The sequence below is a fragment of the Oryctolagus cuniculus genome, chromosome 18 (assembly GCF_964237555.1).
Source record: "Oryctolagus cuniculus chromosome 18, mOryCun1.1, whole genome shotgun sequence".
NCBI lineage: Eukaryota > Metazoa > Chordata > Mammalia > Lagomorpha > Leporidae > Oryctolagus > Oryctolagus cuniculus.
This window is the reverse complement of record NC_091449.1, coordinates 21,553,744-21,577,116: the sequence shown is the minus strand read 5'-3', so window position 1 is coordinate 21,577,116 and position 23,373 is coordinate 21,553,744. Positions and strand designations below refer to the sequence as shown.

The window sequence follows — 23,373 nt, the reverse complement described above, 5'->3', positions numbered from 1 at the left end:
ATCGTCTGGAGGCGGGGCAGGAGGGCTGGGCCACCGAGGGGGAGGTGGGTATTGAAAAAAATATGTCATCTCCCCCTGGGAGCTCCAGGCCGCCTGCTCACATGGGACAGCCAAGCCCCGGCCGCAGGGAGGCCTGCTGGTGGCACCTGCAGCCGGCCCAGCGCCCCCACTCACACTTAGTCTGAGCCCACAGGCCAGTCCCCAGGACCCCGTGTTGCACTGAGAAGAGCCAGCACCCACCTGGTCCCCTGTCCTGTGCGGGCTGCCTGGAAATGCTGATTACTGGGGCAGCCACATCGCCTCTGGCTTGGCCGCTGAGCTGGGCCCTGCAGACTGCGAGGCAGGCCCCCCCCCCCAAGGCCTGCCTCCGGGCTGGGCTGCACAGGGTAACCTGTGCACGGGTCTGGAGGATCCCTTGTGGAGGGCGTGCAGCCGAGGCCCCAGCAGCACCCTTAGCCCGAACTGCAAGACTGGACGGTGAGGGTTCCCCGGGGAAGAGTCGGACTCCATCGGGGTCACATGGGGCTGCTGTGCTGATGGGGGCAGGTCACCTCCCCCATCGCATCCCGGAGGCCATGGCCAGGTCAGCCCCCTGCCGCATCCCAGTGGAAAAGCCCCTGGTTTGTGGGTTCAGCCCCTGGGCCAAGACAAATACCTCAGTGAGACTGCTGGGCTGCTTCCCGTGACCTTCCGGGGAAGAGTAAATAAAGACGAGCAGGAAATCCCACAACGATGCCCAGAGGAGAGGCAGAAATTAATGATCAGAATACACCCGGCTCCTGGCGGATAGCCCCCTGGGGATCTGAGGAACGCAGACCTTGTACCCCATCCTGGGGCCAGAGGAGGAGCCGTCCTCACTGCCTCTCAGCGGGGTGGGGGGCGCAGCAGACCGGGAGCACCTGGAAGATTGCATGGCTGGGGGGATCCAAGGTCTCTGTGGCTTCTGAGTCGGGGCAAGCTGCCGCCCTGTGTCGCTGGGTGCCTGGGATGGCTGAAGGGGGGAGGGGTTGCTGTGGAGGAGGAGTGACTCAAGCCAGGTGTCTGAGCTGGCCACAGCCACAGGCTGCCCCTGTCCTCCCAGCTCCTGGTCCCTGCTGCCTGCAAGCACCCACACCTCTTGCAGCCCCGCCTCCCACTTCCCAGCACCCTCCTTGCTAACCTGCCAACGCCCGCCTCTATGCGGCCCCTCCCTTCTGTGCCTCTGGAGTCCGCTCTTACCACCGTCCGTGTCACAGGCCACATGAGTGATGCTTCCATGCATAACTCCTGTAGTTGTGTGCACTGCACCTCACTCCCGGCTCTGGCCCCAGCCTCAGGTCCTGGCCACTTTTGAGGGGGAGAGAGGACTCCCAGAGGAAGCCAGAGGAGCGGCTCCAGTGGCAGGGAGCGCCCCCGCCCCCAGAATGGGCAAGGGAGGAGCACAAAGCTGCGGGTTGTGCCCCTGTGCAGGTAGAGAGGGACGCCCGCGTGTCTCCTGGGGACCTGCGGTCAGGGGCCCCTTGGCCAGCTTTGCCACCTCCTGAATGGGCAGTGGTCAAGTAGCTGGACTTCCCATCAGGCCTCCTCCTTAGAGATGACACAGGATGCTGGGGGGCGGGCAGAGATGCAGGGACCATGTGTCCTCCCAGCCCTGAGCCCCTCTGCAGCAGGGGCCAGGACAGGCAGGGCTGTCTTTGATGGGGGCTCCGTGTCCATCCCTGCTACTGGCTGTGGGCCCTCCCTGCTCTGTGTACCACCCCCTGCCCCACCCCCACCGGGCAGTCTGCTTCCATGGGGACCTTGAGTGAGCCCGGGGCGGCCAGGCTTGCTCGGCTTGGGCAGATGCTGCCCCTTGCCCTGGTGCAGGGCGAGCGGGTCTCCGAGCTCCTGGGAACAGACCGGGGACCCCCCCACGCAGGGCCTCAGCCCTGTGCCAGCTCTGTTTGCCAGGCAGCTCGCTGCAGCCCACGGGGCCTGCCCTGGGACCCAAGCCCCTAGCCTTCTCTCCGGCACCCCCAGGGTCTGGCTCACACAGCCTCCTTCCCCCCAGGGCCACTGTCCGCAAATGAAGTGAGCTCTTTGTCTGGAAGTGGCGCTGAGGACAGCAGCACGTGGGGCCCTCCACTGCCTTCCAGGCTTGGCTCCGGCTGGGAGCCCCCCGGGGCTGTCACGCTCCGGGCAGGAAGCCTCGAAGCTGTGATGGATGCCATGAGCCCCAGGCCCAGCAGGAGAGGGCCCTGCCTGGGGGCGGCCAGGTGGGCACAGAGGACCTGCCAAGACCCTGGCCGCCCTGCACTCACCCTGGGGCCTTGGACCTCTGAGCCTGAGGGTTTCATGAGGCATGCAGTGGGCACTGACCCAGAGGCTACCCTGGCCACCCTGGGTCTGAACACAAATCGGGTGGGGAGCACATGTGGGTCCTGGGCCCCCGAGAGCTACAAGGGAGGTTGGGGCTACCACCCCTGCCCACGCCAGGCACAGAGTAGGACTCAGGCCCCACCCTCTCAGGGCCCAGAGGCCATAACCAGGGCCCCAGCTGTGCCCGTATGCTGGGCTGTGCTGGGGTGGTGGAGCTCTGGCTGCACAGGAAGGGCCAGAGAGGGCCCACAGGAGGGGGTGGGGTGGGGTGGGGGGGAGTCCTACCTAAGGGGACCACTAGCAGGAAGCACCAGGGTAGCTCTCAGGCCCCTTGGCCAGATCTGGCTGCCCCAGCCAGGAATGGCTGAGGGACCTGGGCTCTGTCCTGGCCCAGGAAGAGCCAGTGTGCCCCGTGGACTAAAGAGGTGACGGAGGTGTCCAAGCAGATGCAGGCGACAGTGGACAAGAGGAGACAGCAGGGCCCTGGCCGAAGTGAGGGGCCGGGTCCAGGAGATGTTTCGGGGGGAGCCAAGACAAGCGTTGGTGCTGGCTGCTGGGCTGTGCCGGTGACTCCTGCTGTGGCGTCCCGGGTACGGGCAGGCGTGGGGCCATGGGTGTGACTGGCTTGGATCAGGGGGCTCTGGGGTGGGCGGGGCCTGGGCCGGCAGGGAGGCCCCCACGCTTATGCCCAGCCCATAGACAGTAACCTTCACACACTTCAGGGGCCCCGCCCCGGCCCCGGGTGTCGTAACCACCATCCGGGCCAGACGCTGGGGCCAAGTTGCTGGAGGTTTAATCACTGTCACAACCCTAACCACACACAGGCAGAAACTCCCCACTGCCGGCCAAGAGAGCTGTGTGCAAGGCCTTCCCTGAGGGCGCGCAGGCCGGGACGACCAGAGGCGCCGCGGGGCCGCCTGGGCCTGCACGTCCGGGCAGGCGCCGGGCCGGCCCCAGGAGGGGCCCCCACGGACCATGATTTATACCTGATTCCCACCCTCGCCGGGGCCGGGCCAAGACCACAGCCCGCTGCCGAGGCCGGCCGGGTTGGAAGGCTGCGCTTCTCGGGGAGATGCGGGTGGGGAGTGGGGTAGAGGTGCCGGCGCCCCAGAGGAGGCCCTTGCCCCACCGGGAGCTGAGTCCTCGGCAGGAACAGACCTGGAGCTCCCTCTGCCAAGGCGGGGGCTGGCGGGCCCCGCCCTCGGGAAGCTGCTTTTCCCGGGGCTGGGGGTGGGGTGCAGAAGCAAGCACGCAGATGTGTGCAGGGGACAGTTTGCCGTCGATGGCACAAGGAGGGAAGTGAGCAGGACCCTGGGGGAGGCTCTCGGGGAGACAGTGGCTTTTGTGCTGAGACCCCATACATGGGCAAGGCCAGCCCAGCAAGGTGCTTCGGGAACAGAAAGGTGCCCTGGCCTCCGGGGGGTGCTGGGTGGCGAGGGGACGGGAGGAGAGCGGTCTGGGCACTGGGACAGGCTGGACTTGTGCCCCAGGACACTGGAAAGTGTGAAACCCGGGCCTGGCCAGCCAGAGTGACAGATGGATAGAGGCTGCTGTCCGGGGGTGCTGCCCTCGGCCCCGGTAGATACCAGAGGCTGCAGCCGGCTTCCTAGGGCCCGCGTGGCGACGTCTGGCACGGGCACCATCGAGGCTCAGAGAGGTCACACAGGAAAGCCAGCCACCAGGGAGCACTCCCAGCCCTCAGGGGTGCTGACCGGGCCAGCCGAGGTGTCATTTAGGCACTCAAAATGGCAACCCCGACTCTGCTCCTCCCGGCAGTGGGGAGGAGCGACGGGGCTGGCCGCTGGGAGCTGGACTCCCGAGGCTCCCTCTCCCCTCTCCCTCGGGGCATTTGCGAGCAGAGCTCTGGGCCTCTCCGCTGCCTTGGACCACGGGTCAGGCCCAGCCCAGCTGAACCGGCCAGACCACAGCTCCACCACCTGCTGAAGCCCTCACCTCCAGCCGGCCGAGACCCCTGCCGGGGAGCAGCCCCACCGTGGGGGCCTCCTTTCCTGCCCAGCCCTCCTGGGTGCAGGACCCCTCAGGATGCAGCCTCTCCCTTCCCCCCACATTCCCCTGGGGTGGGCCTTTGCCAGCAGGCTGCCCTCTCTGGCCAGAGCCCCGCCCACCTGGCCCAGCTAATCCTGGGCCCTGGCCCGCGCTCAGCCCCCGTGGGGTCAGGACAGGAGGCTTCACTGGCCTGAGTCCAGAGGTGGGGCTGAAGCGGACGGGAGCCCTCCCCAAGTGCCCTATGGCACAAGCGCCTCCTTCCCAGGGGCCCAGGTAGGGCCAAGGACTGTGCTCCGGAGGCTCTCACAGTGACCTTTGCCCCAGAAACCCTGGGGCAAAGATTCATTTGATTGGCAGCCTGGGCTGGGCTGCAGACCCCCTGCTAGCCAGCAGTGAGGCTGGGTTAGCCCCACCTTCACCCCGAAAACCTTTGCTCCCCACAGGGCCTGCAAGGGTGAGTCAGCCCCACTCGGGGTTGTGCAGGGCACCCCCTCCTGCAGCCTCTGGCTTTCCCCTTGCCCCACAAGAGCAAAGCCCAGGCCTGAAGTGCCGAGGCAGCGTTTCAGCCAGAGCCTCGGGCCCAGGGCCCACGGAGGCCGCCCTGTGGCCGCGCAGGGGAGGGGCATGCCTTCTGCCTCCTGGTGCCCAGGCCCCAGGCGATGCTGTGACATGGGCTGGAGGATAAGCCTGGGCTGGCCCCTGTGTGTGTGGATGGCAAGAGCCTGCCCTTGGGATGAGAAGGGAGCGACAGAGAGGTCCCAAGGTCCAGAGCTTTGTGTGGAAAAGCCCAGCTCAGAGGGAACCATCCCCACCCCCACCCCTGAGCCTGCGCAGCCCTCGCCCTGTGCAGCCCAGGCTCACTGCCTTCCCCCTCTGAGCCGCAGGCGTCTGGTGGCCTGACATGCACCGCCTGGCCGACCGAATCCACCTGGAGGAGCTGAGCCGCATGGGCATCCTGTGTGGCTCTGTGGACGCCATGGTCCAGGCCCACCTGGGGGCTGTGTTCATGCCACACGGGCTCGGCCACTTCCTGGGCATTGACGTGCACGACGTGGGAGGCTACCCTGAGGTCAGTGTGCTGTGGGGGCGGAGTGGCCTGCCCTGGGAGGCTGTCCCAGGGAGGGGTGGGGCAGGAGACAGGGAGAGGAGGAGGGCAGGAATCGGGGTCCTGGCATGACCCCCGTGGAGGCAGGGTGGGTCTATGGGTATTCCTCCTGTGGCTGCCTCCACGCAACCCTGGACGCTGAGTGTAGATGGTCAGTTCAGAGCTGCACTGCACCCCTCCGGTCCTCCAGCCTGTGGCTCCATGAAGACACACCCCCACCCCACTTCCTGGCTGGCACCCGCGGCCTCCTCACGCCCAGGCACCCCTGGGAGGCTCGTGAGGGCCACAGACAGGGTTTCTCCGCCCACCCCTGCCAGCAACCCTCCCAGGACCACCCAAAGGGAGGCCCTCACAGGCAGGTGGCTGCGGCCTCTCTGGGGGGGTGGGCCTGTCCCTGCTGCCTGGCCCGGTGCCCACGGCGCAGGGCTGGTTATGCAATCGATGCACGCCCTGGGGCCCACCAGCCAGGGAGCCAAGACCAGGCTTGGCCTGGTGGCTACAGGGTATTTTGAAAGCAGCAAGAATGAATTTTTTTTTTGGGGGGGGGTGTTGAGATTGCTCAAGAGAAGCATTATTATTCAATTATTTTTTTCCTCAAGTGTAAACAGTTAAATTTGGAGAAACAGAATCAGTTTTAATTTCCTAATTTCTCCCCGTCCCATTGTGTGCGGGGAGCCAAGAGCAGGGCCTTCCAGACATTGTTAGCCGAGGTTCGTTATTCATTAGTCGCCAGAGCACTTTTTTTTTTCCACCAGAGAAAACTGGCAGCAACCAGTTTTCATCTTTTCCAGTAAGCAGCCCTTTGTGCTCAGAGTCTATTCTTCTGACAGATAAACACTGTGGAAAAATACGGCTTTTCCTATAAAAGTCATTTGTTTTATTTCAGGCCTACAGACACATCTGGGGCTCCTCTGCTCGGAGCCCAGTCAAGGTTGAAGCCTTGTGAGCCGTCTACCCAGAGGCAGAGGCGGGCACAGGCCCCTGGGGTGCCGGCCCCATGTACTCCCAGCAAGGCGGGCACCCTGGGCCACTGGGGCTCACCCTTGCCCCTGCGCAGGAGGCCTGGGCTCAGCCCAGCCCTTCCTGCTTCTTGGCCGGCCTCCCAGGCACGCCCAGGCCTGTGCCCTGTCCTTGGTAGACCCCCAAGCCGCCCTCGGAAGAGGCAGCTGCAGTCAGTGGGCTGGGGATCCCAGACCTTTGCCCCTACCCAAGCCGGGGTGGGGTGTCCTTCCACCCTCCCAACCCCCAGCTGAAGAGGGGCTGGAGGGAAGCATGTCTCCCTTGCCTCTCCACCGAGCCCCATGCAGCAGCTCGGCCTGGGCCTCCAGGGAGGGCGGGGCAATTGGAGGAGACGTGACCTTGTTGGGCCTCTGCCTTCACCAGGCCTGGCTTCCTCAGCCATGGGGTAGAGCAGGGGACAGGCACTCGGGTGTAAAGGAAGGCGCTGGGGGATACGGCAGGGGAGTGGTGCCAGGGGCCAGGCACTGGCTTCAGGCGGCAGAAGCAGGAAAATGCTGGAGCAGAGACCCCCAGACCCTCAGCTGCGACAGGGCCCCCCGCCAGCCGAGGAGGACCCTGCTGCCTCCCAGCATCCCCCAGCCTCCAGGTCAGCGGCCCAGAGGAGGGTACTGTGGGGCCGGGGGCCACGGCAGCAGGCTCGGTGCCCAGAGCATGACCCAGCCAGCCTCGCGGTGCCTGGGTGTCCCCTCATGGCCCAGCCTGCTCGCTGCTGGTCACAGCGGCTGTCCCCACCCTAACAGAATCGCAGTGACAGCCTTCCCTGCTGTGCCCTGCCTTGGAGGCTGGGCCAGCCTGGTTCTGGTTACCTTACGTGAACCACTAATTGAAGTCTGATGTTCTTGGCCCCCAAACAGTCAGAAATGACAGCTCCATCTCCAGCAGCTGGGCTTCCTGGGGGGAGCCGCAAGCGGGGCCGGCTCAGATCCTGACCAAAAGCTCGCTGGCTGCCCACTCGCTCAGAGGCCCTGGCCACAGGCCAGCTGGTTGCCCCAGGGATCTGAGGAAGGCAAGGATACTTCTGCCAGTGTCCTGGGCACCACCTGCCCCAGGCCCAGGCTGCAGCCCTGTCCACTTCGCCTGTGTGTGAGTGGACAGGCCCAGTGCTGGGTGTGCACTGGGGCTAGGGATGGGGCACGGGGGCAGGAACAAAGTCTCTGCAGGGAGTGGCTGCCACTGTTCCTCCAGGCCAGGCACAGGGAGGTGCATGTGCACCCAGCATCCCATCCTGCTGACAGCTCCAGCCCCTCTTCCTGGATGGTCACAGGGCAGACCTGGGACTTGGCCTAGGGGAGCCAGGACCAGCTCTTTTGGGGCCAGTTTCCACTTGAGCTGCCTGGAAGGGGAGATGCGGCCCCCCCGGAGGCTTCACAGCCTCCTTAAGAGCTTTTTTGGCCTCCCTGGTTTGGCTGCTACCCTTCCCCTGGCCAGGAGGGGGGCCTGAATGACGGAAGCCGGACACCCAGCCAGCTCCATGGGCCCACCCTGGCAGCTTGTCCTGGCTGTATGCACATGGTGGGTGTCCCTGGGCTCTTGAAGGTAATTCTGAGGGTGTCCAGGGCCAGGGACACGCAAACTCTAGGGTCACGGCAGAGGGAAAGGTCAGCAGAAGTGAATCTCGGCTGGAGACCCTGCCTTGGTCAGAGAGCCCCGATGAGACAGTGGCCAGCCTGCAGCTGTGGGTTGGGTCCTCCTCGCGTGTCCTGTCTCCACAGGGCGTGGAGCGCATCGACGAGCCGGGCCTGCGCAGCCTGCGCACTGCACGGCACCTGGCGCCAGGCATGGTGCTCACGGTGGAGCCAGGCATCTACTTCATCGACCACCTCCTGGACGAGGCCCTGGCTGACCCGGCCCGTGCCTGCTTCTTTAACCGCGAGGTCCTGCAGCGCTTCCGCGGGTTTGGTGGGGTGAGTGCCCATGGGCTCTGCATTCCTGCCCCTGGCATGTCCACTGCCCCACTGCAGCTGCTTGTCCCAGGACAACTTCCTCACTTGGGAAGGGCCCAGACAGGTGCCGCACTCCTGAGTGGGAAGGTGCCTCCCCAGGAACTCCAGTGCCCCTGACAAGGACAGGATGAGGAGGTGCCATGAGCGGCTGGCCTGCAGTCTTGGAGGCCAGCCCCTTCCATCCCGGGCCCTCAGAGCGCCCAGGCAGCAGCGGGCTCAGCCTGACGCAGGTCGGCGCTCTCACCGGCTCCAGTCACGAGCCTCTGTCCGTCTGACCCAGGTCCGTATCGAGGAGGATGTCGCGGTGACTGACACGGGCATGGAGCTGCTCACCTGCGTGCCGCGCACCGTGGAGGAAATCGAAGCTTGCATGTCAGGCTCAGACAAGGCCTTTACCCCCTTCTCTAGCCCCAAGTAGAGCCCGCCCGGCATGCCCAGCGGGACTGGGGCCTGGCCATGGCTCTGCGCGGCGGGGAGCCTGCTGATTAGCCCCCCAGCAGGCGAGATGGTGCTCTGATGTCCCACACGGATATCTGATCCTATCAAATAGTGATTGCTGATTCCTGGGCAAGCAAACCTTTCATACTAACCTTCTGCAAGACGATAGGCACTTCGCTTCAAGACGGGGACGTAAGTGCTGCCTGATAATCATCCTGTTCTGCAGTAGCAGCTGAAATCTGTCTCGCTGCCGTCTGCGCTCCGTTTCTCAGGAAAGATGCCTTTCCGGGGTTTCCTCTTAAAAATCACTGTGCAGAATGGAATTTGCAATAAAATGTATCCCAGCATGGTCCTCTGTGCATGTTGCCGTCTTTGCTGTCAGCCCTTTGCACTCAAGTACCCGGGGCCCGTGGCCTCCGAGCACTAGTGGTGGCGGCACAGGCCCTTGCACCTGTTTCTGCCTTGGACCGGCCTGGCTGCTCCAGGAGCCTCTCTGAGTCCCGGGGTCTCTGCCGGGCTGCAGTGTCACTCTGTCACTTCTTGCAAGACTTCCCAAGCCTCACATGCACCAGAAGCACAGAGCCCTAGGTCAGATTCCCAGAGCCCATGTGCAGTCAGGGCTTCCGAATCGCAGTCACTAGGGGTGATGCCGGGGCTGTTAATTTAACAGGCATCTCCCTGCCCTCCCCCGGGGGTGGGGGCAGGGCTCCTAAGGTTCAGGTTTTGCGAACTACCCTCACGTACCAAGCTTCAACCTCTCAGTAGCAGGGCAGACGGGTGTGGGGTGGAGACCCTGGGCCCTCAGTGGATCCAGCTGATGGACTTCGCCCACACCATGCCTCTGCACAGGCCCAAAGGCAGCGTGGTAACGTAAAAAGGCCTTTGATGTGGGTGCTGCCACAAAGAGAGATTAAGGGGCAGAATTACACAGCACTGATGTCCCGTGCACAGAGGATGTACTGCAAAGCCAACACCTGCCGGAGACCCTGCTGCCTGCCACAGCGCCATAGCCAAGGACAGCCTGCTCGTTCCCTGGTGTGCTGAGGTGCCCACGCGGGGCCCACTGTGCCTGGTCCTCCGACAGCGGCGTACCTGCCCTTACCTTCCCACAGAACTGCCCCATCTGGGAGCCGGCTCCCAGAATTCCGTACCCCCTTCCAGGTCTGTCTTCACAGTGCCCTGAGCCTGGGTGAAGTGCGAGAGGACGTACATCAGGCGGAACCACGATGGGGTGGGGAACTCCCGACGCTAAGCCTGACTGAGACCGAGGAGCTCAGTAGATGGCTCTCTTCCTGTGCCAGTAACGTCAGCGTGCCACGGCCTTGCTTCCAGATCACCATTTACCTTGGCTGCTTCTTAAATGTATAACATTCATTCTAGAAGGTTTTTCTGCCTCGGTCACCCACCTCTGACACTGAGCAGTGTGGCAACAGCCCTTCCGACTGTCAGAAAAGTGAGTTCCCCAAGCCCTCGCCCGCCCCCACTGCCCTGTGACAGACATGTTCCCGCGTAGGGGGGTTTCAGTTCCCCCACCTCCAGGACAGAACCAGTGGCAGTGAGCATGGAACTCTTGGCAGTTTTTGTAACTAAGACACAGTTTTTGTAACTAAGACACATAGCTGAAGGCATCTTGCATCTTTCTCCCTCTTCCCCATCAGACATACCCAAACCAATCGGTCCATTCCACACAGACCAAACACAGCAACTGGAAATCTCAGTAAACTCTGTCCAGGGGAGACACTGGGGACAAAGACGCAGCTCATTTAGCCCAGCCCAGTGGGCCAAAGGGTGTTTTCTCTGACAGCGCGGTTCCCAGATGCCTGGCCATAGCTACCTACTCTACTCTGCATTCCTGAGGATGAAAACAAGTCTCCTCCAATATCTGCAGAAATTTCTACAGCTTCAAAAATTGATGAGAGACCCTTCCAGAAAGCTGTATAGAGCTTTCCACCTCTGGAGGCCAGAGAGTAACTGAGTGCCTACTCCGTGCCAGTGCAGGATGAAAACCTGGCCCCTGCTCTCAGAGGTCCCCAAGGAGACCTCAGCTTCAATAAACACCCACAAAAGTGTTCCGTCGGGAACAGCATGAGAAGCACCATGAAGAAAGTAACGCGAGCTGCGGGGCTGGGAGAGGAAGGGTGGTGAGTGGGAAGCAAGCGATGCACATCCCAGACAGCTGTCTCAGGAAGGAGGTACGTTCATGAAAGCTTGGGAAAGCCCTGGGGCCACAGCAACGCAGGAGGGGACGGGATGGAGAGGAAAGGCAGCCACATCCTGAGGAGACTGGTCTCACCCTGGGCGCAGTGGGCAGCACGCAGCTAGCCAACCACCACTCGGGCCAGGGGAGGGTGGGAGGCCCCACAGAGGCCGGGGCCAGGGGAGGTGAGGCAGGCTCAACCCTGGTGACGACACGGAGAGGCATCCTGCTCTAACAGGACCTGGTGCAAGGCGTGACTGCCTTGTCCAGAGCCAGTGGTACAGCCCCAGAGCTCCCGGTGCCTCTGGGAGGCCTGAGGATGCTGTGGCAGCAGGACAGCCTCCAGGGAGTGGCCTTCTTCTGTGAAGTGTACGTAAGATGCTGATGAGTGCTACAGATATGCCCAGGACCCAGACGGGCACAGCCTAAGAGTGCTGTACTTAAAAAGACCTGGCACCTTCACAAAGAAAGCATCTCTATAAAATTCCTCAAGACAAGTTACTGGATTCTGAATTGCAATTAACTTATAAAAATGACACGGGACATCCTACCCATAGAAATAATTACTGTACTATGATTTTCATTGAGATGCAACAAGTAGAAATTTATTTCCCAAGACATAAAAATAATTGAAAGGTCATGGAAGAAGTCTCCAAATGGCAACTTCCCTTGAAACATTCAATTCCAGTCGTCGGCAAATTCATCCCCAGACGCTGTATGGCATCAGGTAAATAAAGGTGATATATATTCTATAGAACTGTGTCGGGAGGGGAAAGGCCTTACTTTACTTTCTTGACTGCCTGCCTGGAAACATTAACAACCTCCTCCCTCTCTGTAAATGGAAACCACGTAAGACATGAGGTGATCAAACAGGAAATCGTTTTATTACTCGCTAGGATACAGTTTTAGGTTAGACCAAATGTCTAAAAATACAACTAAAGATGCATTCATGTCAAAGAAAACCATTCCCCTGCCTACTACAGAAAATCCAGACTGCGACAGGAGCAGCTCAGCTCCTCCCCTCACTGCCCGCCCCGCCACACCCCTCCCCCAGGCTGGTCTCACTGTGCCTTTCTGGTATCCAATAAAAAGAAACCCACAATGAAATGCAGTCGTCCTTCCAAAGTTGTTTTTTATTTTAAATTCATTGAAAGAAATAAAATTATATTTTAAAAAAATAGAGTAATCTCACAAACTGAGGAAAGCCAGGAACAAAAAGAACAAGTTAGTGACTTCTTCCTGAGAGGCAGATCTCACTGCTGCAGAACGGCTTCTCCCTCCTGGCTTTCGCCACAGTTTTCCTCCTACTTCTAAGGCAACAAAAAGCACTGAGTGCTAGGTGGGCTTTCCAGATTCCGAGTTTCAAGCCCTCTAATGGGGATTTAGAAACATCAAAAGCTGCTACAATTTCCTTCTTTTTAATATTAAGTGTTAAATTTACACATACTTCTACATTTTTATGTAAGCTGCAGAATTTCACACTCATGACCTGAATTCCTGGTCCTAGTTTATTAAAGTCTTAGTACTTCTCAGTAAGAATGTCCAAAGTATCTGAGCTGGCGTCCCAGTGAGTGAGAAGAGGCCAGGCAGCAAGAGGGGCTGCCCGGATCCCACCCTCTGCAGCCAACGCCAGTCAGAAAGCACCCATCCTTGCAGACTCAGAGGCAGCCATAAATCCATACCAAAGCCTAGTTTCTAAACCACCAGATCCGTCCACGAGGCAGATCACATCTTTAATGGTTCGTAGGGAACACACAGAATAAAAGTTACAAAAGTCACTTTACAGTTCCAGAGCTCTACACTCACTCCCCATACTTGGCTTCCTTGCATTTAAACCATCAACAGAAAACATTTGCTCTCGACCACTTAGGTAAGACACTGAAGACAGTGGTTAGCATGTCTGTCCCAGGCATGGTCGTCACTGTTTGCTTATGCTACAGTTCGGACCTGCAGTTGACAGGAAAGCTTGAATAGCCTTTTCCCGAAGCTTCTTTCTTCAGGACAGCTAATCCGTGTAACTGGTGACCAAACTCCATGGGGACATCAATTTCTGAAAGTTTTGTTTGTTTGTTTGTTTTAGTAAGTAAAGAATTAAAATACCTGTTAGAGGTGCTTAAAGATTCAAGTGCCCCAACTGCATCTCCAATTAAATTCATTATAAACATCAATCAGCTAAAGATTCAGAAGGACTCCATATGTCTTAGTTTTTCACATCAACCTTTCTACAAGGTTAAAATTCCAAAGTAAAGGTGTTGGACCCTAACAAGAACCCCCATTCTGTTTTCTGGCTCCGTAGGGAATGAACAGCCCTCCTGGACGGCAGTCACAGGACAGTGGGCTCCTGTCTGTGCAGAAGGGCCTCGTGCTTCTGCCCTAAGCGTCAGGGCGCTATGGTGTCTTCTCCTGCCCAGGAAACAGCAGAGGTCAGCACCCTTCCGCCAACCAGGGGTGCAACCTGGGTTCAGTTCTGGTCACACTATCCCAAGTCCTACTAGGAAACAGCAGTGTGGCCAGAAGCGACCATGTTCAAAGGAGATACCTGGTAACATAAACTTTCTAAGATCAGATATGACACATGTCTCTCATCATCAGCTAGGCACAAAGAACTATGCAAAAGCCAACAAATTCTAACTAGAATTGTGCTAAAAAAAGAAAGAAAAAGAAACAGAACATTAACAAAGACGATCTAAACAAGCAACAATGATATGTCAGATTCTAGAAATGCCCTACTTTACTGATTGCCATTTTTTAGTCAACAAAAATGTGAATATCCTGAGTTTTATCGGCATTTTCTTTCTAAAATAACTTATGAGACATGAAAGTATACCAATGAATAAACCAGAGCAGTGATACATAAAGTCTGGAAAAGCAGCCCACTAATTAGAGAAAGAAATGTCACAAAAATAATATAAAAAGATGTATTTATGTGAAATAAATTAAAGGTCAAAACATTACATTTTCAAGTTTTCTTAGACTACAATTTTGGGAAGTGGCATGGAGTTGATATATTTTTCTCATCATCACTTAGTTAAGATCAAATACCAAAACAACCCTTCACAAGCAATTTAGACTTTAGAGATCGCGGTTGTGGCAGCTGGTTTGCACGCGGGACAAACCACCTGTGGATTATTCCAAACTGTAATCAGCAGTGTGCGTCACCTGCTGGGCATCGTGTTTACTAACTTGGCTGTCAAAATCCCCTCCTCCAAAATGCTTACTTTTACTAGCATCTGTGGAAACTAACATTTTGATAACACAAACTTCTCTAAAGCCACTTGGTTCTTTAAGGACGCAAAATAATGCCAATCCAATAACCCAAAAGTATTCCAAAAGCACAATTCTAACATGTTTAAATTTTACTTTTTCTCAAATCAATTTGCTTCCTAAATGTTACTTGTACTTAGAAACCAATTAGTTGCATATTGCCTTTAAGATGTGACAGGTTTCTTTACTTAACCTGTCATCACTATTCAAACACTTGTGCTTACTGGGGAAAACACTACTAATTATGCTAAAACAAGATTTATGTGATTCCTAAAATTGATCCAAATTACACAGTGATTGGTTTCTGGAACTGCGGATTTCTAATACACAACTAGGAATAAAATCACAGATTAACATGGATGGCATTCAACTTTTCTTCATCCAATTCACCATTTCCATGAAAACCAAGACCCTTCTGCGTGACCTGCCAGCGTCCCATTCCTTCTGTCAACCTAAAAAAGAAGCATTTCCTAGGAAGTCAGGATTTATTAACAACATCAAGGTTCAAGTTTTGTTTTTTTTTTGTTTTTTTTTTTTTACCATATACCTTACAAATGTTTGGCTTTTAATCCCCACAAAAATTCATATCATTTAAAACCAGATATTCTAATTACATGGCTACCTTTTTTTTTTTCCTGTTTTGTTTTTTTGCTAATCAACTCTTCAGTGCCGATTCAAGAAAATAAGCTCCAATGGATCTCTGACGAATGGAACAAGACAACGTTCAGCCACTGACATGAGTGGTGCAGGCAGTCACACTCTGACATTCAGCCACAGTTGTGAGGTCTGGAAAGGACGGGCTCTACTGTCCTGCGTTGTCAGAATTCGTTGTTGTGCTTTCAGTGCTAATGGGCTGCACGTTGTCTGCAAGGTTGTGCGCATGCTCAAGGAACAAATCTTTGAGTACACTTAATTCCTTAGTCAGCAATTTAATTTTTGCTTCCAATCGTTCATTCTCCTCTTTGAGCTGATTCACTCGCTGCAGTGTGTCTTGTGCCTTCTGCTTGCTTTTCAAGCGGCTCTTTTTCACAGCCATGTTATTCCTCTCTCTGCGCTGACGATACTCGTCACTATTTCGATCCATGGGTGAGCTCTTTTTGCTCTGCTTGCTGGGAGGCACAGCCTTGCCTCCTCCCCCAGGGCCAGCAGGCACCAGCTGAGGAACCTGCTGCACACCGCTGGCATGTGCCTGTGTGTGGATAACACTTATTCCGTTCACTCCCGGAGCACTGTTCTGCTGCGAAATCTTGCTCATTTGGCCACTCTCCCTTGCCAACACAGAACAAGCAGAAAGGAGGGCAAGGTGATCAGAGGTTTCCACAACAAACTGCCAAAAAATCTTCACATGTACCTACTGAAGAAAACAAACTGCATTAAAATATTTTCCATGACAGCATCAAATGAGATTAAACTTGCATGTTCCCCATACAGCAGGACAGTAATGGAGTGAGCTGAGAAAAGGCTACAGCAGCTGCCAACCGTGGCAGTTCTTCAGGGGCCTGAATCATTTAACTCAGAAACAGGCACGAGAGGCTAAACCCAGCCTTTCTGAATCTCCAAGGGTCCTGCCCATCTGTGATTGCTATCAAAATGGGAGGGAAACCACCAATTAGGTGACACACATGAACTGACAGCACCCGGAATGATATGCCAGGGAGAATGTAAGATATTCGGGTTAAACGTGGAAAAGCTCAATTATGGTGGCTGAGACACCACGACAGAACAGGGCAGAAGTCTCGACTGTTGGCTCGTGCCAGAAGAGAATGCTGGCAGGGAGGGCCCCTCCCCAGCATCCCCGAGGGCTGTGATGCTGTCCCCTGCGTGTTCCTTCTTCGATCAGGTAGACGGGGAGTCACAAAAGACTTTGCCTTTCTCCCAACGCCATCTCTATGGGTTATTTTGAAAAGGGGGGTGTTTGTGTGTGTGTTTTCTTTTGCTTGTTTTTTTTTCCAGTGCTCTCAAAAGTTTTCCAAAACGTACTGTTAGTTTCTTGGATTTAGAAGCAATGAGACACCAAATGTGCTCCCCCACCCCACTATGCTTGTAGTAGTGGTTTATCGTTCTTAATATAATTAACAAAACATCTACACACACCTGAACTGAAACCACAGGAAAGAAACAGAAGTCAATGACGCAACCAGGGAAGTGCACATACTGGGACTCAAGCTGGACAGCACAGAGCAGCCAGCACTGCACCCCCATAGCACTGCCAGATGTGCCCACAGGACATGCCGGTGCTGCGGCACTGCTATGATGCTGCCCAGAGAAATTCAAAACTACTCCTGTCCGCACTGCTGTGAATCCAGCTGAGTCCCTCTAGCCGCCTGAAGAGGTGTGAAAGCAAAACCACCCGAGTCATGAGGCCACTTCAAGACACACTGACTAAGCTGAGCTGCCTCCACCAGGAACTCCACTGACTCCTGGAAATCTAAAGCAGGATTATCAACCACAAAACTAGCTGGCTCTCTCCTCACAGAACTGCTACAACTCCATCAGTGGAAAAAATGTGGTCAGAATTATGAAATGCTCCAAATGAGGACACCCCACAGTGTACCTTCCCCCAAACCTTGAGCCAGCCATTTCTCTGTAACACTGTCTTTGCTTCCAGTCTTTGCTTTACAAAGTCTGTATATCATCACTTTTCATTATTTTAAAAGCCACACAGCCAGCCCTGAGCAAGCAGACACCTGTTCTCACTCCAGTACCAAGAGACAGAAAGCTTCCTTCTAAACCACGATGGAGATCCACTCCAAGTCAACCTTCAGTAATGAATATTGCACAATTTCCCTTGATAATTTTTATGTTGCCCAATTTATCTTCCAAAGTGGCTGTTCAGTATTAATTTGAGTTACCCTTATTGCTATCTGACACATATTCTACCCAATTTTCAAGAACCGGCTGGGGGCCAGCACTGTGGAATAGGTTAAGCCTCAGGTTGGACCAGCATCCCATATGGGCGCCAATTCATGTCTTGGCTGCTCTATTTCCAACCCAGCTCCCTGCTGATGGCCTGGGAAAGCAGTGTAAGATGACCCAAGTGCTTGGGCCCTGCACCCATGTGGGAGGCCCGGAAGCAGCTCATTGCTCCTGGCTTCGGATCAGCCCAGCTCCAGCCGTTGCGGCCAACTGGGGAGTAAACCAGAGGATGGAAGACCGCTCCCAGTCCCTCTCTTCCTATGTCTGTAACTCTGCCTCTCAAATAAATAAATCTTAAAGAAAAAAAACCCTGCTGAACTCAACACCTCTCTTGTGACTGTTACCATTCACGAATGTGTTCACCTTATTTATCTACTTTAAACTTCCATACACCATTTACAGTTTTTGATCTTTAAAACTAATCTCTACAGTCAACGTGGCCCAGCTGAGACAGCAGCACAGAGTAAGAACCAGGTCGATTCTCGTCTTAGCTCTGGCTCCAGTTCCTTCTGTGGGCTGTGCCTCCGCATCTGCAAATGAGAGATGAGGAATGGGTAGCCGCCTGCTGCCTGGCTGTGCATCGTGAATTTCAGTCACTCAGAACTCCCACCCGTTCCAGGCCCCAGATTCAGATGTCCATGCCCCTTCTGTACTCACACATCTAGGGATGGGAAGGGCTTACCTCAGTCTGACTCATCTCGCAAGGCTGAACAACACAGTAGGTGAGGTTTTGAAAGTAAACCGTTTGGGGGCCGGCGCTGCAGCACCAGCAATCCATATGGGCACTGGTTTAGACCCGGCTGCTCCACTTCTGCTAACAGCCTGGGAAAGCAGTGGAGGATGGTCCAAGTACTTGGGCCCCCGCACCCATGTGGAGACCCAAATGGAGTTTCAGCCTCCTGGCTTTGTCCTGGCCCAAACGGCTATTGCTGTTGCAGCCATGTGGGGAGTGAACCAGTGAATGGAAGATCGATATTCTCTCTCCCTCTCTCTGCCTCTCCCTCTAACTCTTGCCTTTCAAATAAATATTTTTTTAAAAAAAGGGGGGGGGGGGACAAAAAGAAGGTAAACCCTTTGGAAAAACAAAAGTATTCATTGACCCTGCAAATTGATAAAAATGTAAGAAAAATTGCAGATAATAAAAACATTTCCAACAATGCTTTAGAAGTTCAACTTGAAAAACAAGTCAAGCTTCATAAAGATTACGCATTTCTTTTTATGATGAACAACGTCAATGTAAAGTCATTTACGCTTCTGTTCCTTCCTCAAGCATTCACTGAGCACCTATAACAGGCAAAAAATGTACTCCAAACCTGGACACTCAACCCTAAATGCAAGCGTGGCTCCTCTGTGGACAAACCCAATTCCAAAGTTCAGGGGAAGCAGGGTGGCGCCTTGCTTCCTGCTAATGAGTCACTCCAGGAGGAAGCAGCAGCAGGGAAGCTCAGGAGCAGCAGGTCGCAAAGCCGGACCACCACCACCACCACCACCACCACCACCACCACCACCATCACCACCACCACCACCACCATCATCATCACCACCACCACCACCACCATCATCATCATCATCGGTTAGGAACTTCTCAGAAACGCGCCTTCTCAGGTGTCCTGATCTATGGCTCAGGCGTTCGGGAACGGGGCTGCACCACCATTTTTCCAGGGACTGCCAAATGACTTTGGTGATGCTGACACTGAGCCCCTGGTGTCATTACTGATGGATCTTTAAGGTTGGCTTTTTAATGCGAATCTCTTGAGTATTGTTCTTTCAAATCAGTAACACACGGAAAATCAACAATGTTAGAATGAGTAAAATGAAATTTTTCTCAAGTTTCACTTGGGAAAATAAACCTGTCAAGAATTTTCCTGGATGGACGACCTTTCTGTCTCTCCTTCTCGCTGTCTATACCTCTCAAATAAATAATAAGATCTTTAAAAAAAAAGAATTTTCCCAAAAACCCTCTGTCCCACACCCCCCCCCTACAGTTAGAATGATGTTTCTCCGCTGGCTCCTTAAAACAAACTTTTCACTCCATTTCCCAGTGAAGGCCAACGCTTCAAAGTATTCCTGAATGCTTCTCCCTTCTCCAACTCAGCTCAAATCACTAAACCTGACAATTCTACCTAAAAACAAACAAACAAACACAGTAACAACAAGAATCTCCTACCCTCATTCTCCTCCATCCCAGTGCCACCTAAATTACGTCAGCCTGACATCATCTCTCAGGCTTAGCTCCCCCAACTGCGGTGGCGAGAGCAACCTAGCAATCAAACCTGAGTGTGTCACACCCTCCTCCTCCAGTCCGCAGGTCCGACCCCAGGTCCCGAGCCCCTCTCCAGCCCTGGCTCCCTTCCACGGCACGTCTCGGCAGCACTAGACCACCACTGGCTCCTGAACACTGCCCACCTTCTCTTATCGCAGCGCTTCTGTCCAGTTTGCTCCCCCGCTTCTTGTCAATCCCAGCTCCACAGGGTGCACCACTGCAGACAAAGCTAAAGGCAGGCCCAGCACCGGCTGCAGGGGCCCTGAGGGAGGGACAGCCCCCTCTTCAGGGAGTACACCAGAAGGAGAACTCGTGTTTGTTTTGTCTTTTTAAACGTCACCTTTCCCATCCACGTTTGGTCTGATTTACAACACACAAAACAAACTGTTTGTAAATACACATCTACTACAGTGTGTGTTCAGTTTTTGCTTCTTCTTTTACTGACAGAGCTAGAAAGCCAAAAAGGCAGGAGACCACTGTCACCTCTCCGTGTTTGGACCACCCTCCCGGAACACTGCCAGACGACAAGCCTGGAGTTGTGGCTACCTGTGCTTCCCACTGGTTCTGTGACAGGGTCAGGCAATCCGGGACCACCAGACCAAACCCAAGCGCCGGGAGTGCGAGCTGCGGCTCCCAGAGGCTTCCCAGGTGCCGCCTAAGGCCCCCGGGAGGAGACCACCGCCCCCCTCCCCCATCACAGAGCTGACAGTCTGGATGGGCTCCTGAGATTCAGAGATGGGCTCTTGAAGACATGAAGTCCTGTTTCCCCCTATTTGTTTAAGACAGGTAGTAAAAATAATTGAACCAGCCACGCATGCCCACCGGAAACGGGGAATCAAAAAACTGGAATATCCCCTAGTATCCTGGAATTATTCAGCCTTGGTTTTCAGGTTTTCCAGAAACAACCCGAGGAACAGCCTACCCCAAACACCACTGACCGGATCCTAAACCATCAAGAACTTTCAGACACCGAAAGCAAGTCCTTACAGGATCGGGTTTCAAACTTTTCTTTGGGAGTCACCTTTCTCGGGAGAGGCAGCTCTGCTCCGAATGATGACCCACTCGAAGAACGCCGCTGAGAGCGAGCGGCTCCCAGGTGCGGAGCTGTTACACCCCTTCCAAAACCGACGCCGGGCAAGACACGGCCTCCTCGGAAGGGCAGAGCCCCCGGCCCCTCGCACCCTCCCCGGACGACACGCACCTCGGCGGGCTGCTGGCCCGGGGCTCCCTGCGGCCGCGCTAACCTTGCCCTGCTCCTCCAAGCCTCATCCAACCGGCAAGTGCAGGCCGACATGCCCGTGCACCGGCAAACCACCTTTCCGTGCAGTTACGCATTTAAAAGCCAGCTGTCTTCCCTACTTCCCCACTCCAGGAACTTCTCCAACACTTGTCCACCGCCACCCCGGCCCGAGCCGATTACAGGGCAGCAAACATCCTATGCGGAACGCAGGCAGGACACGGTCCGCCTTCCGCCGCTGCGGGAACACCCCGCATCCCCAGGGGCCAATGCGCGCCGGGCTGGTCTCACACACACACACTCAGCGCGGTTCACAAACAGGGCCCGGTCCGGGAGGGGGCACACCGCGTCCCCCATCCCTCTCCGGCCGCGCCGGGAGCGCGGGGGTCGGCGGGCGGCGCCGCGGCGCTGGGCCGCCGCCAGGGATGAGCTCAGCGCCCCCGCCGGGTGTTGCCGGCAGGTTGCATCAGACGCCGCACGGGGCCGCCGCCCGCGCCTGGAGCCGCGCTGGGCCTTCCCGGCCGCCCGCCCGCCTCGGGTCTCCTCGGGCCGGGCCCTGCGCAGACGCGAGCCGCCGGCGCCGCCGCGGCCTCCACCTCCGCCTCTCGGCGCGCCCGCCCGACCTCCAGTCCGCGGCCTCCTTACCTGCGCCTCCAGCCCGCCCGCCCCCAGGCGGCCTCCACTACGAGCGGCCCCGCGCGGCCCGACCCGACCCGACCCAGGCCTAGCTGCCCGCGAGTCAACGAGGAGGAGCGACGGTTACGAAACCGGCTGCCTCCGCCCGTTCCGCCGCCGCGGCCACCGGCTTCCCCTCCTCGCCGGCACCGCGCGCGTGGCCGCCGCCGCCACGACCAATGGGAACGCCGGCCCGGCGGTGACGCACCCTCCTCTCGTGACGGACAGCGGCATCAGCCAGTCACGAGCCGGGTGGCTCCGGGAGGCGGGCCGCGGCGGAGGCGTTGGCCACGGCGCGGCGCGGCGCGGCGCGGCCGGCGGGCGTGGCGGGTGTGGTGGGAGCCGGCAGTGGCTCGTTGCGCCGCCTGCGGCTCCTCAGCCGCCCGCGGGAGGCGGCGGCGGCGGCAGGTCCCTCGCCGTGGGATACGTGTAGAGAGAAAAGTCGTGTCCCAGCCGGAGGCTAGAGGCAGCCTCGCCTTGTGAAGGCCACACCTGCTTTTGGGAAACAACATTCCTGGGGTGGTTTTTTTGAATCACGCCCCAGAGTTTCCTGGAGCGCCCCCAGGGACCCGCCGCCTCGCCCACCGGCCTGAGCCCGCCGGGGGGATGCAGCCTTAGCAGGGGTGGAAGAGGGGAAGGAAGAGCCCAGAACCCTCAGCGGTCCTCAAGGCGATTGCAAACTTTTGTGTTTTGAAGACGAATGAAGCAGAGCTTGCCAGCATAGGATTAGTATTGTTGTCACATTCGTGGGAACTGCAGGCGGGGGTTCTTGGTGACGGTGAAATACACTGGAAATACACTGGATTTCCGAAATCCTTGCCTTGTGGAGTCTCCCAGGAGAGAGGTGATCGCTGGGAAAAGGATGGCTCCGAAGCCTGACTCCTGTAAGAGCCTGCACAGGAGGGCCCGAGAGCAGCGCCCTGGGTGCTTCCTCTTAGCAATTCTGAGCGTTCCAAGAGGCCCAGGTGCTGGGGCCGGCTTCGGCATAGACTGTTCTTAGGAATCAGCGAGAGATGCCAAGCCACTTGCAAAGAAGAAAAGGAAGGGGCTGCAGCTGAGAGTGAGGTGTAGAGGCTGGGCGGGCAGCAAGGCACCCTGTGTACCACACCAGTGTGCTTCTCTGGCGCTCGGTGCTCGCAGCCGAGATCGGTCTGATCCATTGTGATTTGAGCACCATTAAAAATGGGTTATGTTTTGTTGCTCATAAAAATCATAATTTTACCCTAAACATTTCCTTATCCTTTAAAAATTGTAGGAAAAGAAAAAAAAAAACACAGTGTATGTAGGTATATGAAGTTCTGCCCTGGCTTGCTAACCGCCTTGCCAGGCTGTTGCAGCTTTCTCTGTCTGAGCAGGCCCTCCACACCCAGCAGGTCTAGTCCACGCCCAGAGACTTGGGTGTTTGTTTCCTCTAAAGCTGGTAGCTATAATTCTTCTACGCAGTTTACAAATATTTACTTGGTGTTAACTGTGAGCTAAGTGCTGGGGATTCAGCAGTGAACAAAACCCACACAAGTCCCTGCTGCCTTAGAGCCAGGGAGACAGACGGCCCAGGAATGACAGACTTTTTCCACTGCCCTTTTCACATAGCTAGAAGTACCAGATGCTGTGAGAGATTACACGAAGAGAGCCAGACCCGGGTGACGGGCTAGGGAAGTGCTGGAAGACGAGTAGGGTTTGGCCAGGTGGCTCGGATGAAGTGGATGTGCCCATCGGGAGGAGTATCCTGTCTAAAGGCCCTGTGGCAGGAGAAATTTAAGACCAAAGTGGTCGAAGCATTGAGCCTCAGTGGAGACTAGCGAGACAGGCAAGGCCCTGTGGGTTCTAGTTTTTTACCAGAAGAGAAGGGAAGCCTAAGAAAGATGAGTCGTGACCATCAGGAAGCGAGGCCTGCTGGAGTCTCGATTCTCTAGAGTGAGGAGATCCACCATGTGGCCGCCTTACGAGTCCCAGGACCCAAGCCAGCACACA

General features: G+C 56.3%; 2 protein-coding genes across 4 annotated transcripts in view; one reads left to right on the top strand and one right to left on the bottom strand.

Annotated features, from left to right (window-relative positions):
* PEPD (peptidase D) overlaps positions 1 to 9,197 on the top strand; it is a 113,558-nt gene extending 104,361 nt beyond the window's left edge. Inside the window, exons 13-15 of the mRNA XM_051846721.2 lie at positions 5,229 to 5,413; positions 8,182 to 8,373; positions 8,693 to 9,197. Of these exons, the coding sequence (XP_051702681.1) occupies positions 5,229 to 5,413; positions 8,182 to 8,373; positions 8,693 to 8,830 (515 nt within the window). The 3' untranslated portion in view covers positions 8,831 to 9,197. The remainder of the gene's footprint in view (positions 1 to 5,228; positions 5,414 to 8,181; positions 8,374 to 8,692) is intronic.
* Positions 9,198 to 12,162: 2,965 nt separating this feature from the next.
* CEBPG (CCAAT enhancer binding protein gamma) lies at positions 12,163 to 21,512 on the bottom strand. 3 transcript variants are annotated; one of them, XM_017342216.3, is made up of 2 exons: positions 21,373 to 21,512; positions 12,163 to 15,665 (listed from the first exon to the last, which is right to left on the bottom strand). In XM_017342216.3, the coding sequence occupies exon 2, from the start codon at positions 15,564 to 15,566 to the stop codon at positions 15,114 to 15,116; it is 453 nt and encodes a 150-aa protein (XP_017197705.1). In that variant the 5' UTR covers positions 15,567 to 15,665; positions 21,373 to 21,512; the 3' UTR covers positions 12,163 to 15,113. The 3 variants fall into 3 exon arrangements, with proteins under 3 accessions (XP_017197705.1, XP_069919319.1, XP_051702684.1); XM_070063218.1 differs by lacking the exon at positions 21,373 to 21,512 and adding an exon at positions 20,735 to 20,845; XM_051846724.2 differs by lacking the exon at positions 21,373 to 21,512 and adding an exon at positions 17,910 to 17,933.
* Between the last annotated feature and the right edge of the window lie 1,861 nt (positions 21,513 to 23,373).

Excerpts from the sequence above, each read along its gene's own strand:
- CEBPG (XM_017342216.3), bottom strand. The coding sequence starts at position 15,566 with ATGAGCAAGATTTCGCAGCAGAACAGTGCTCCGGGAGTGAACGGAATA.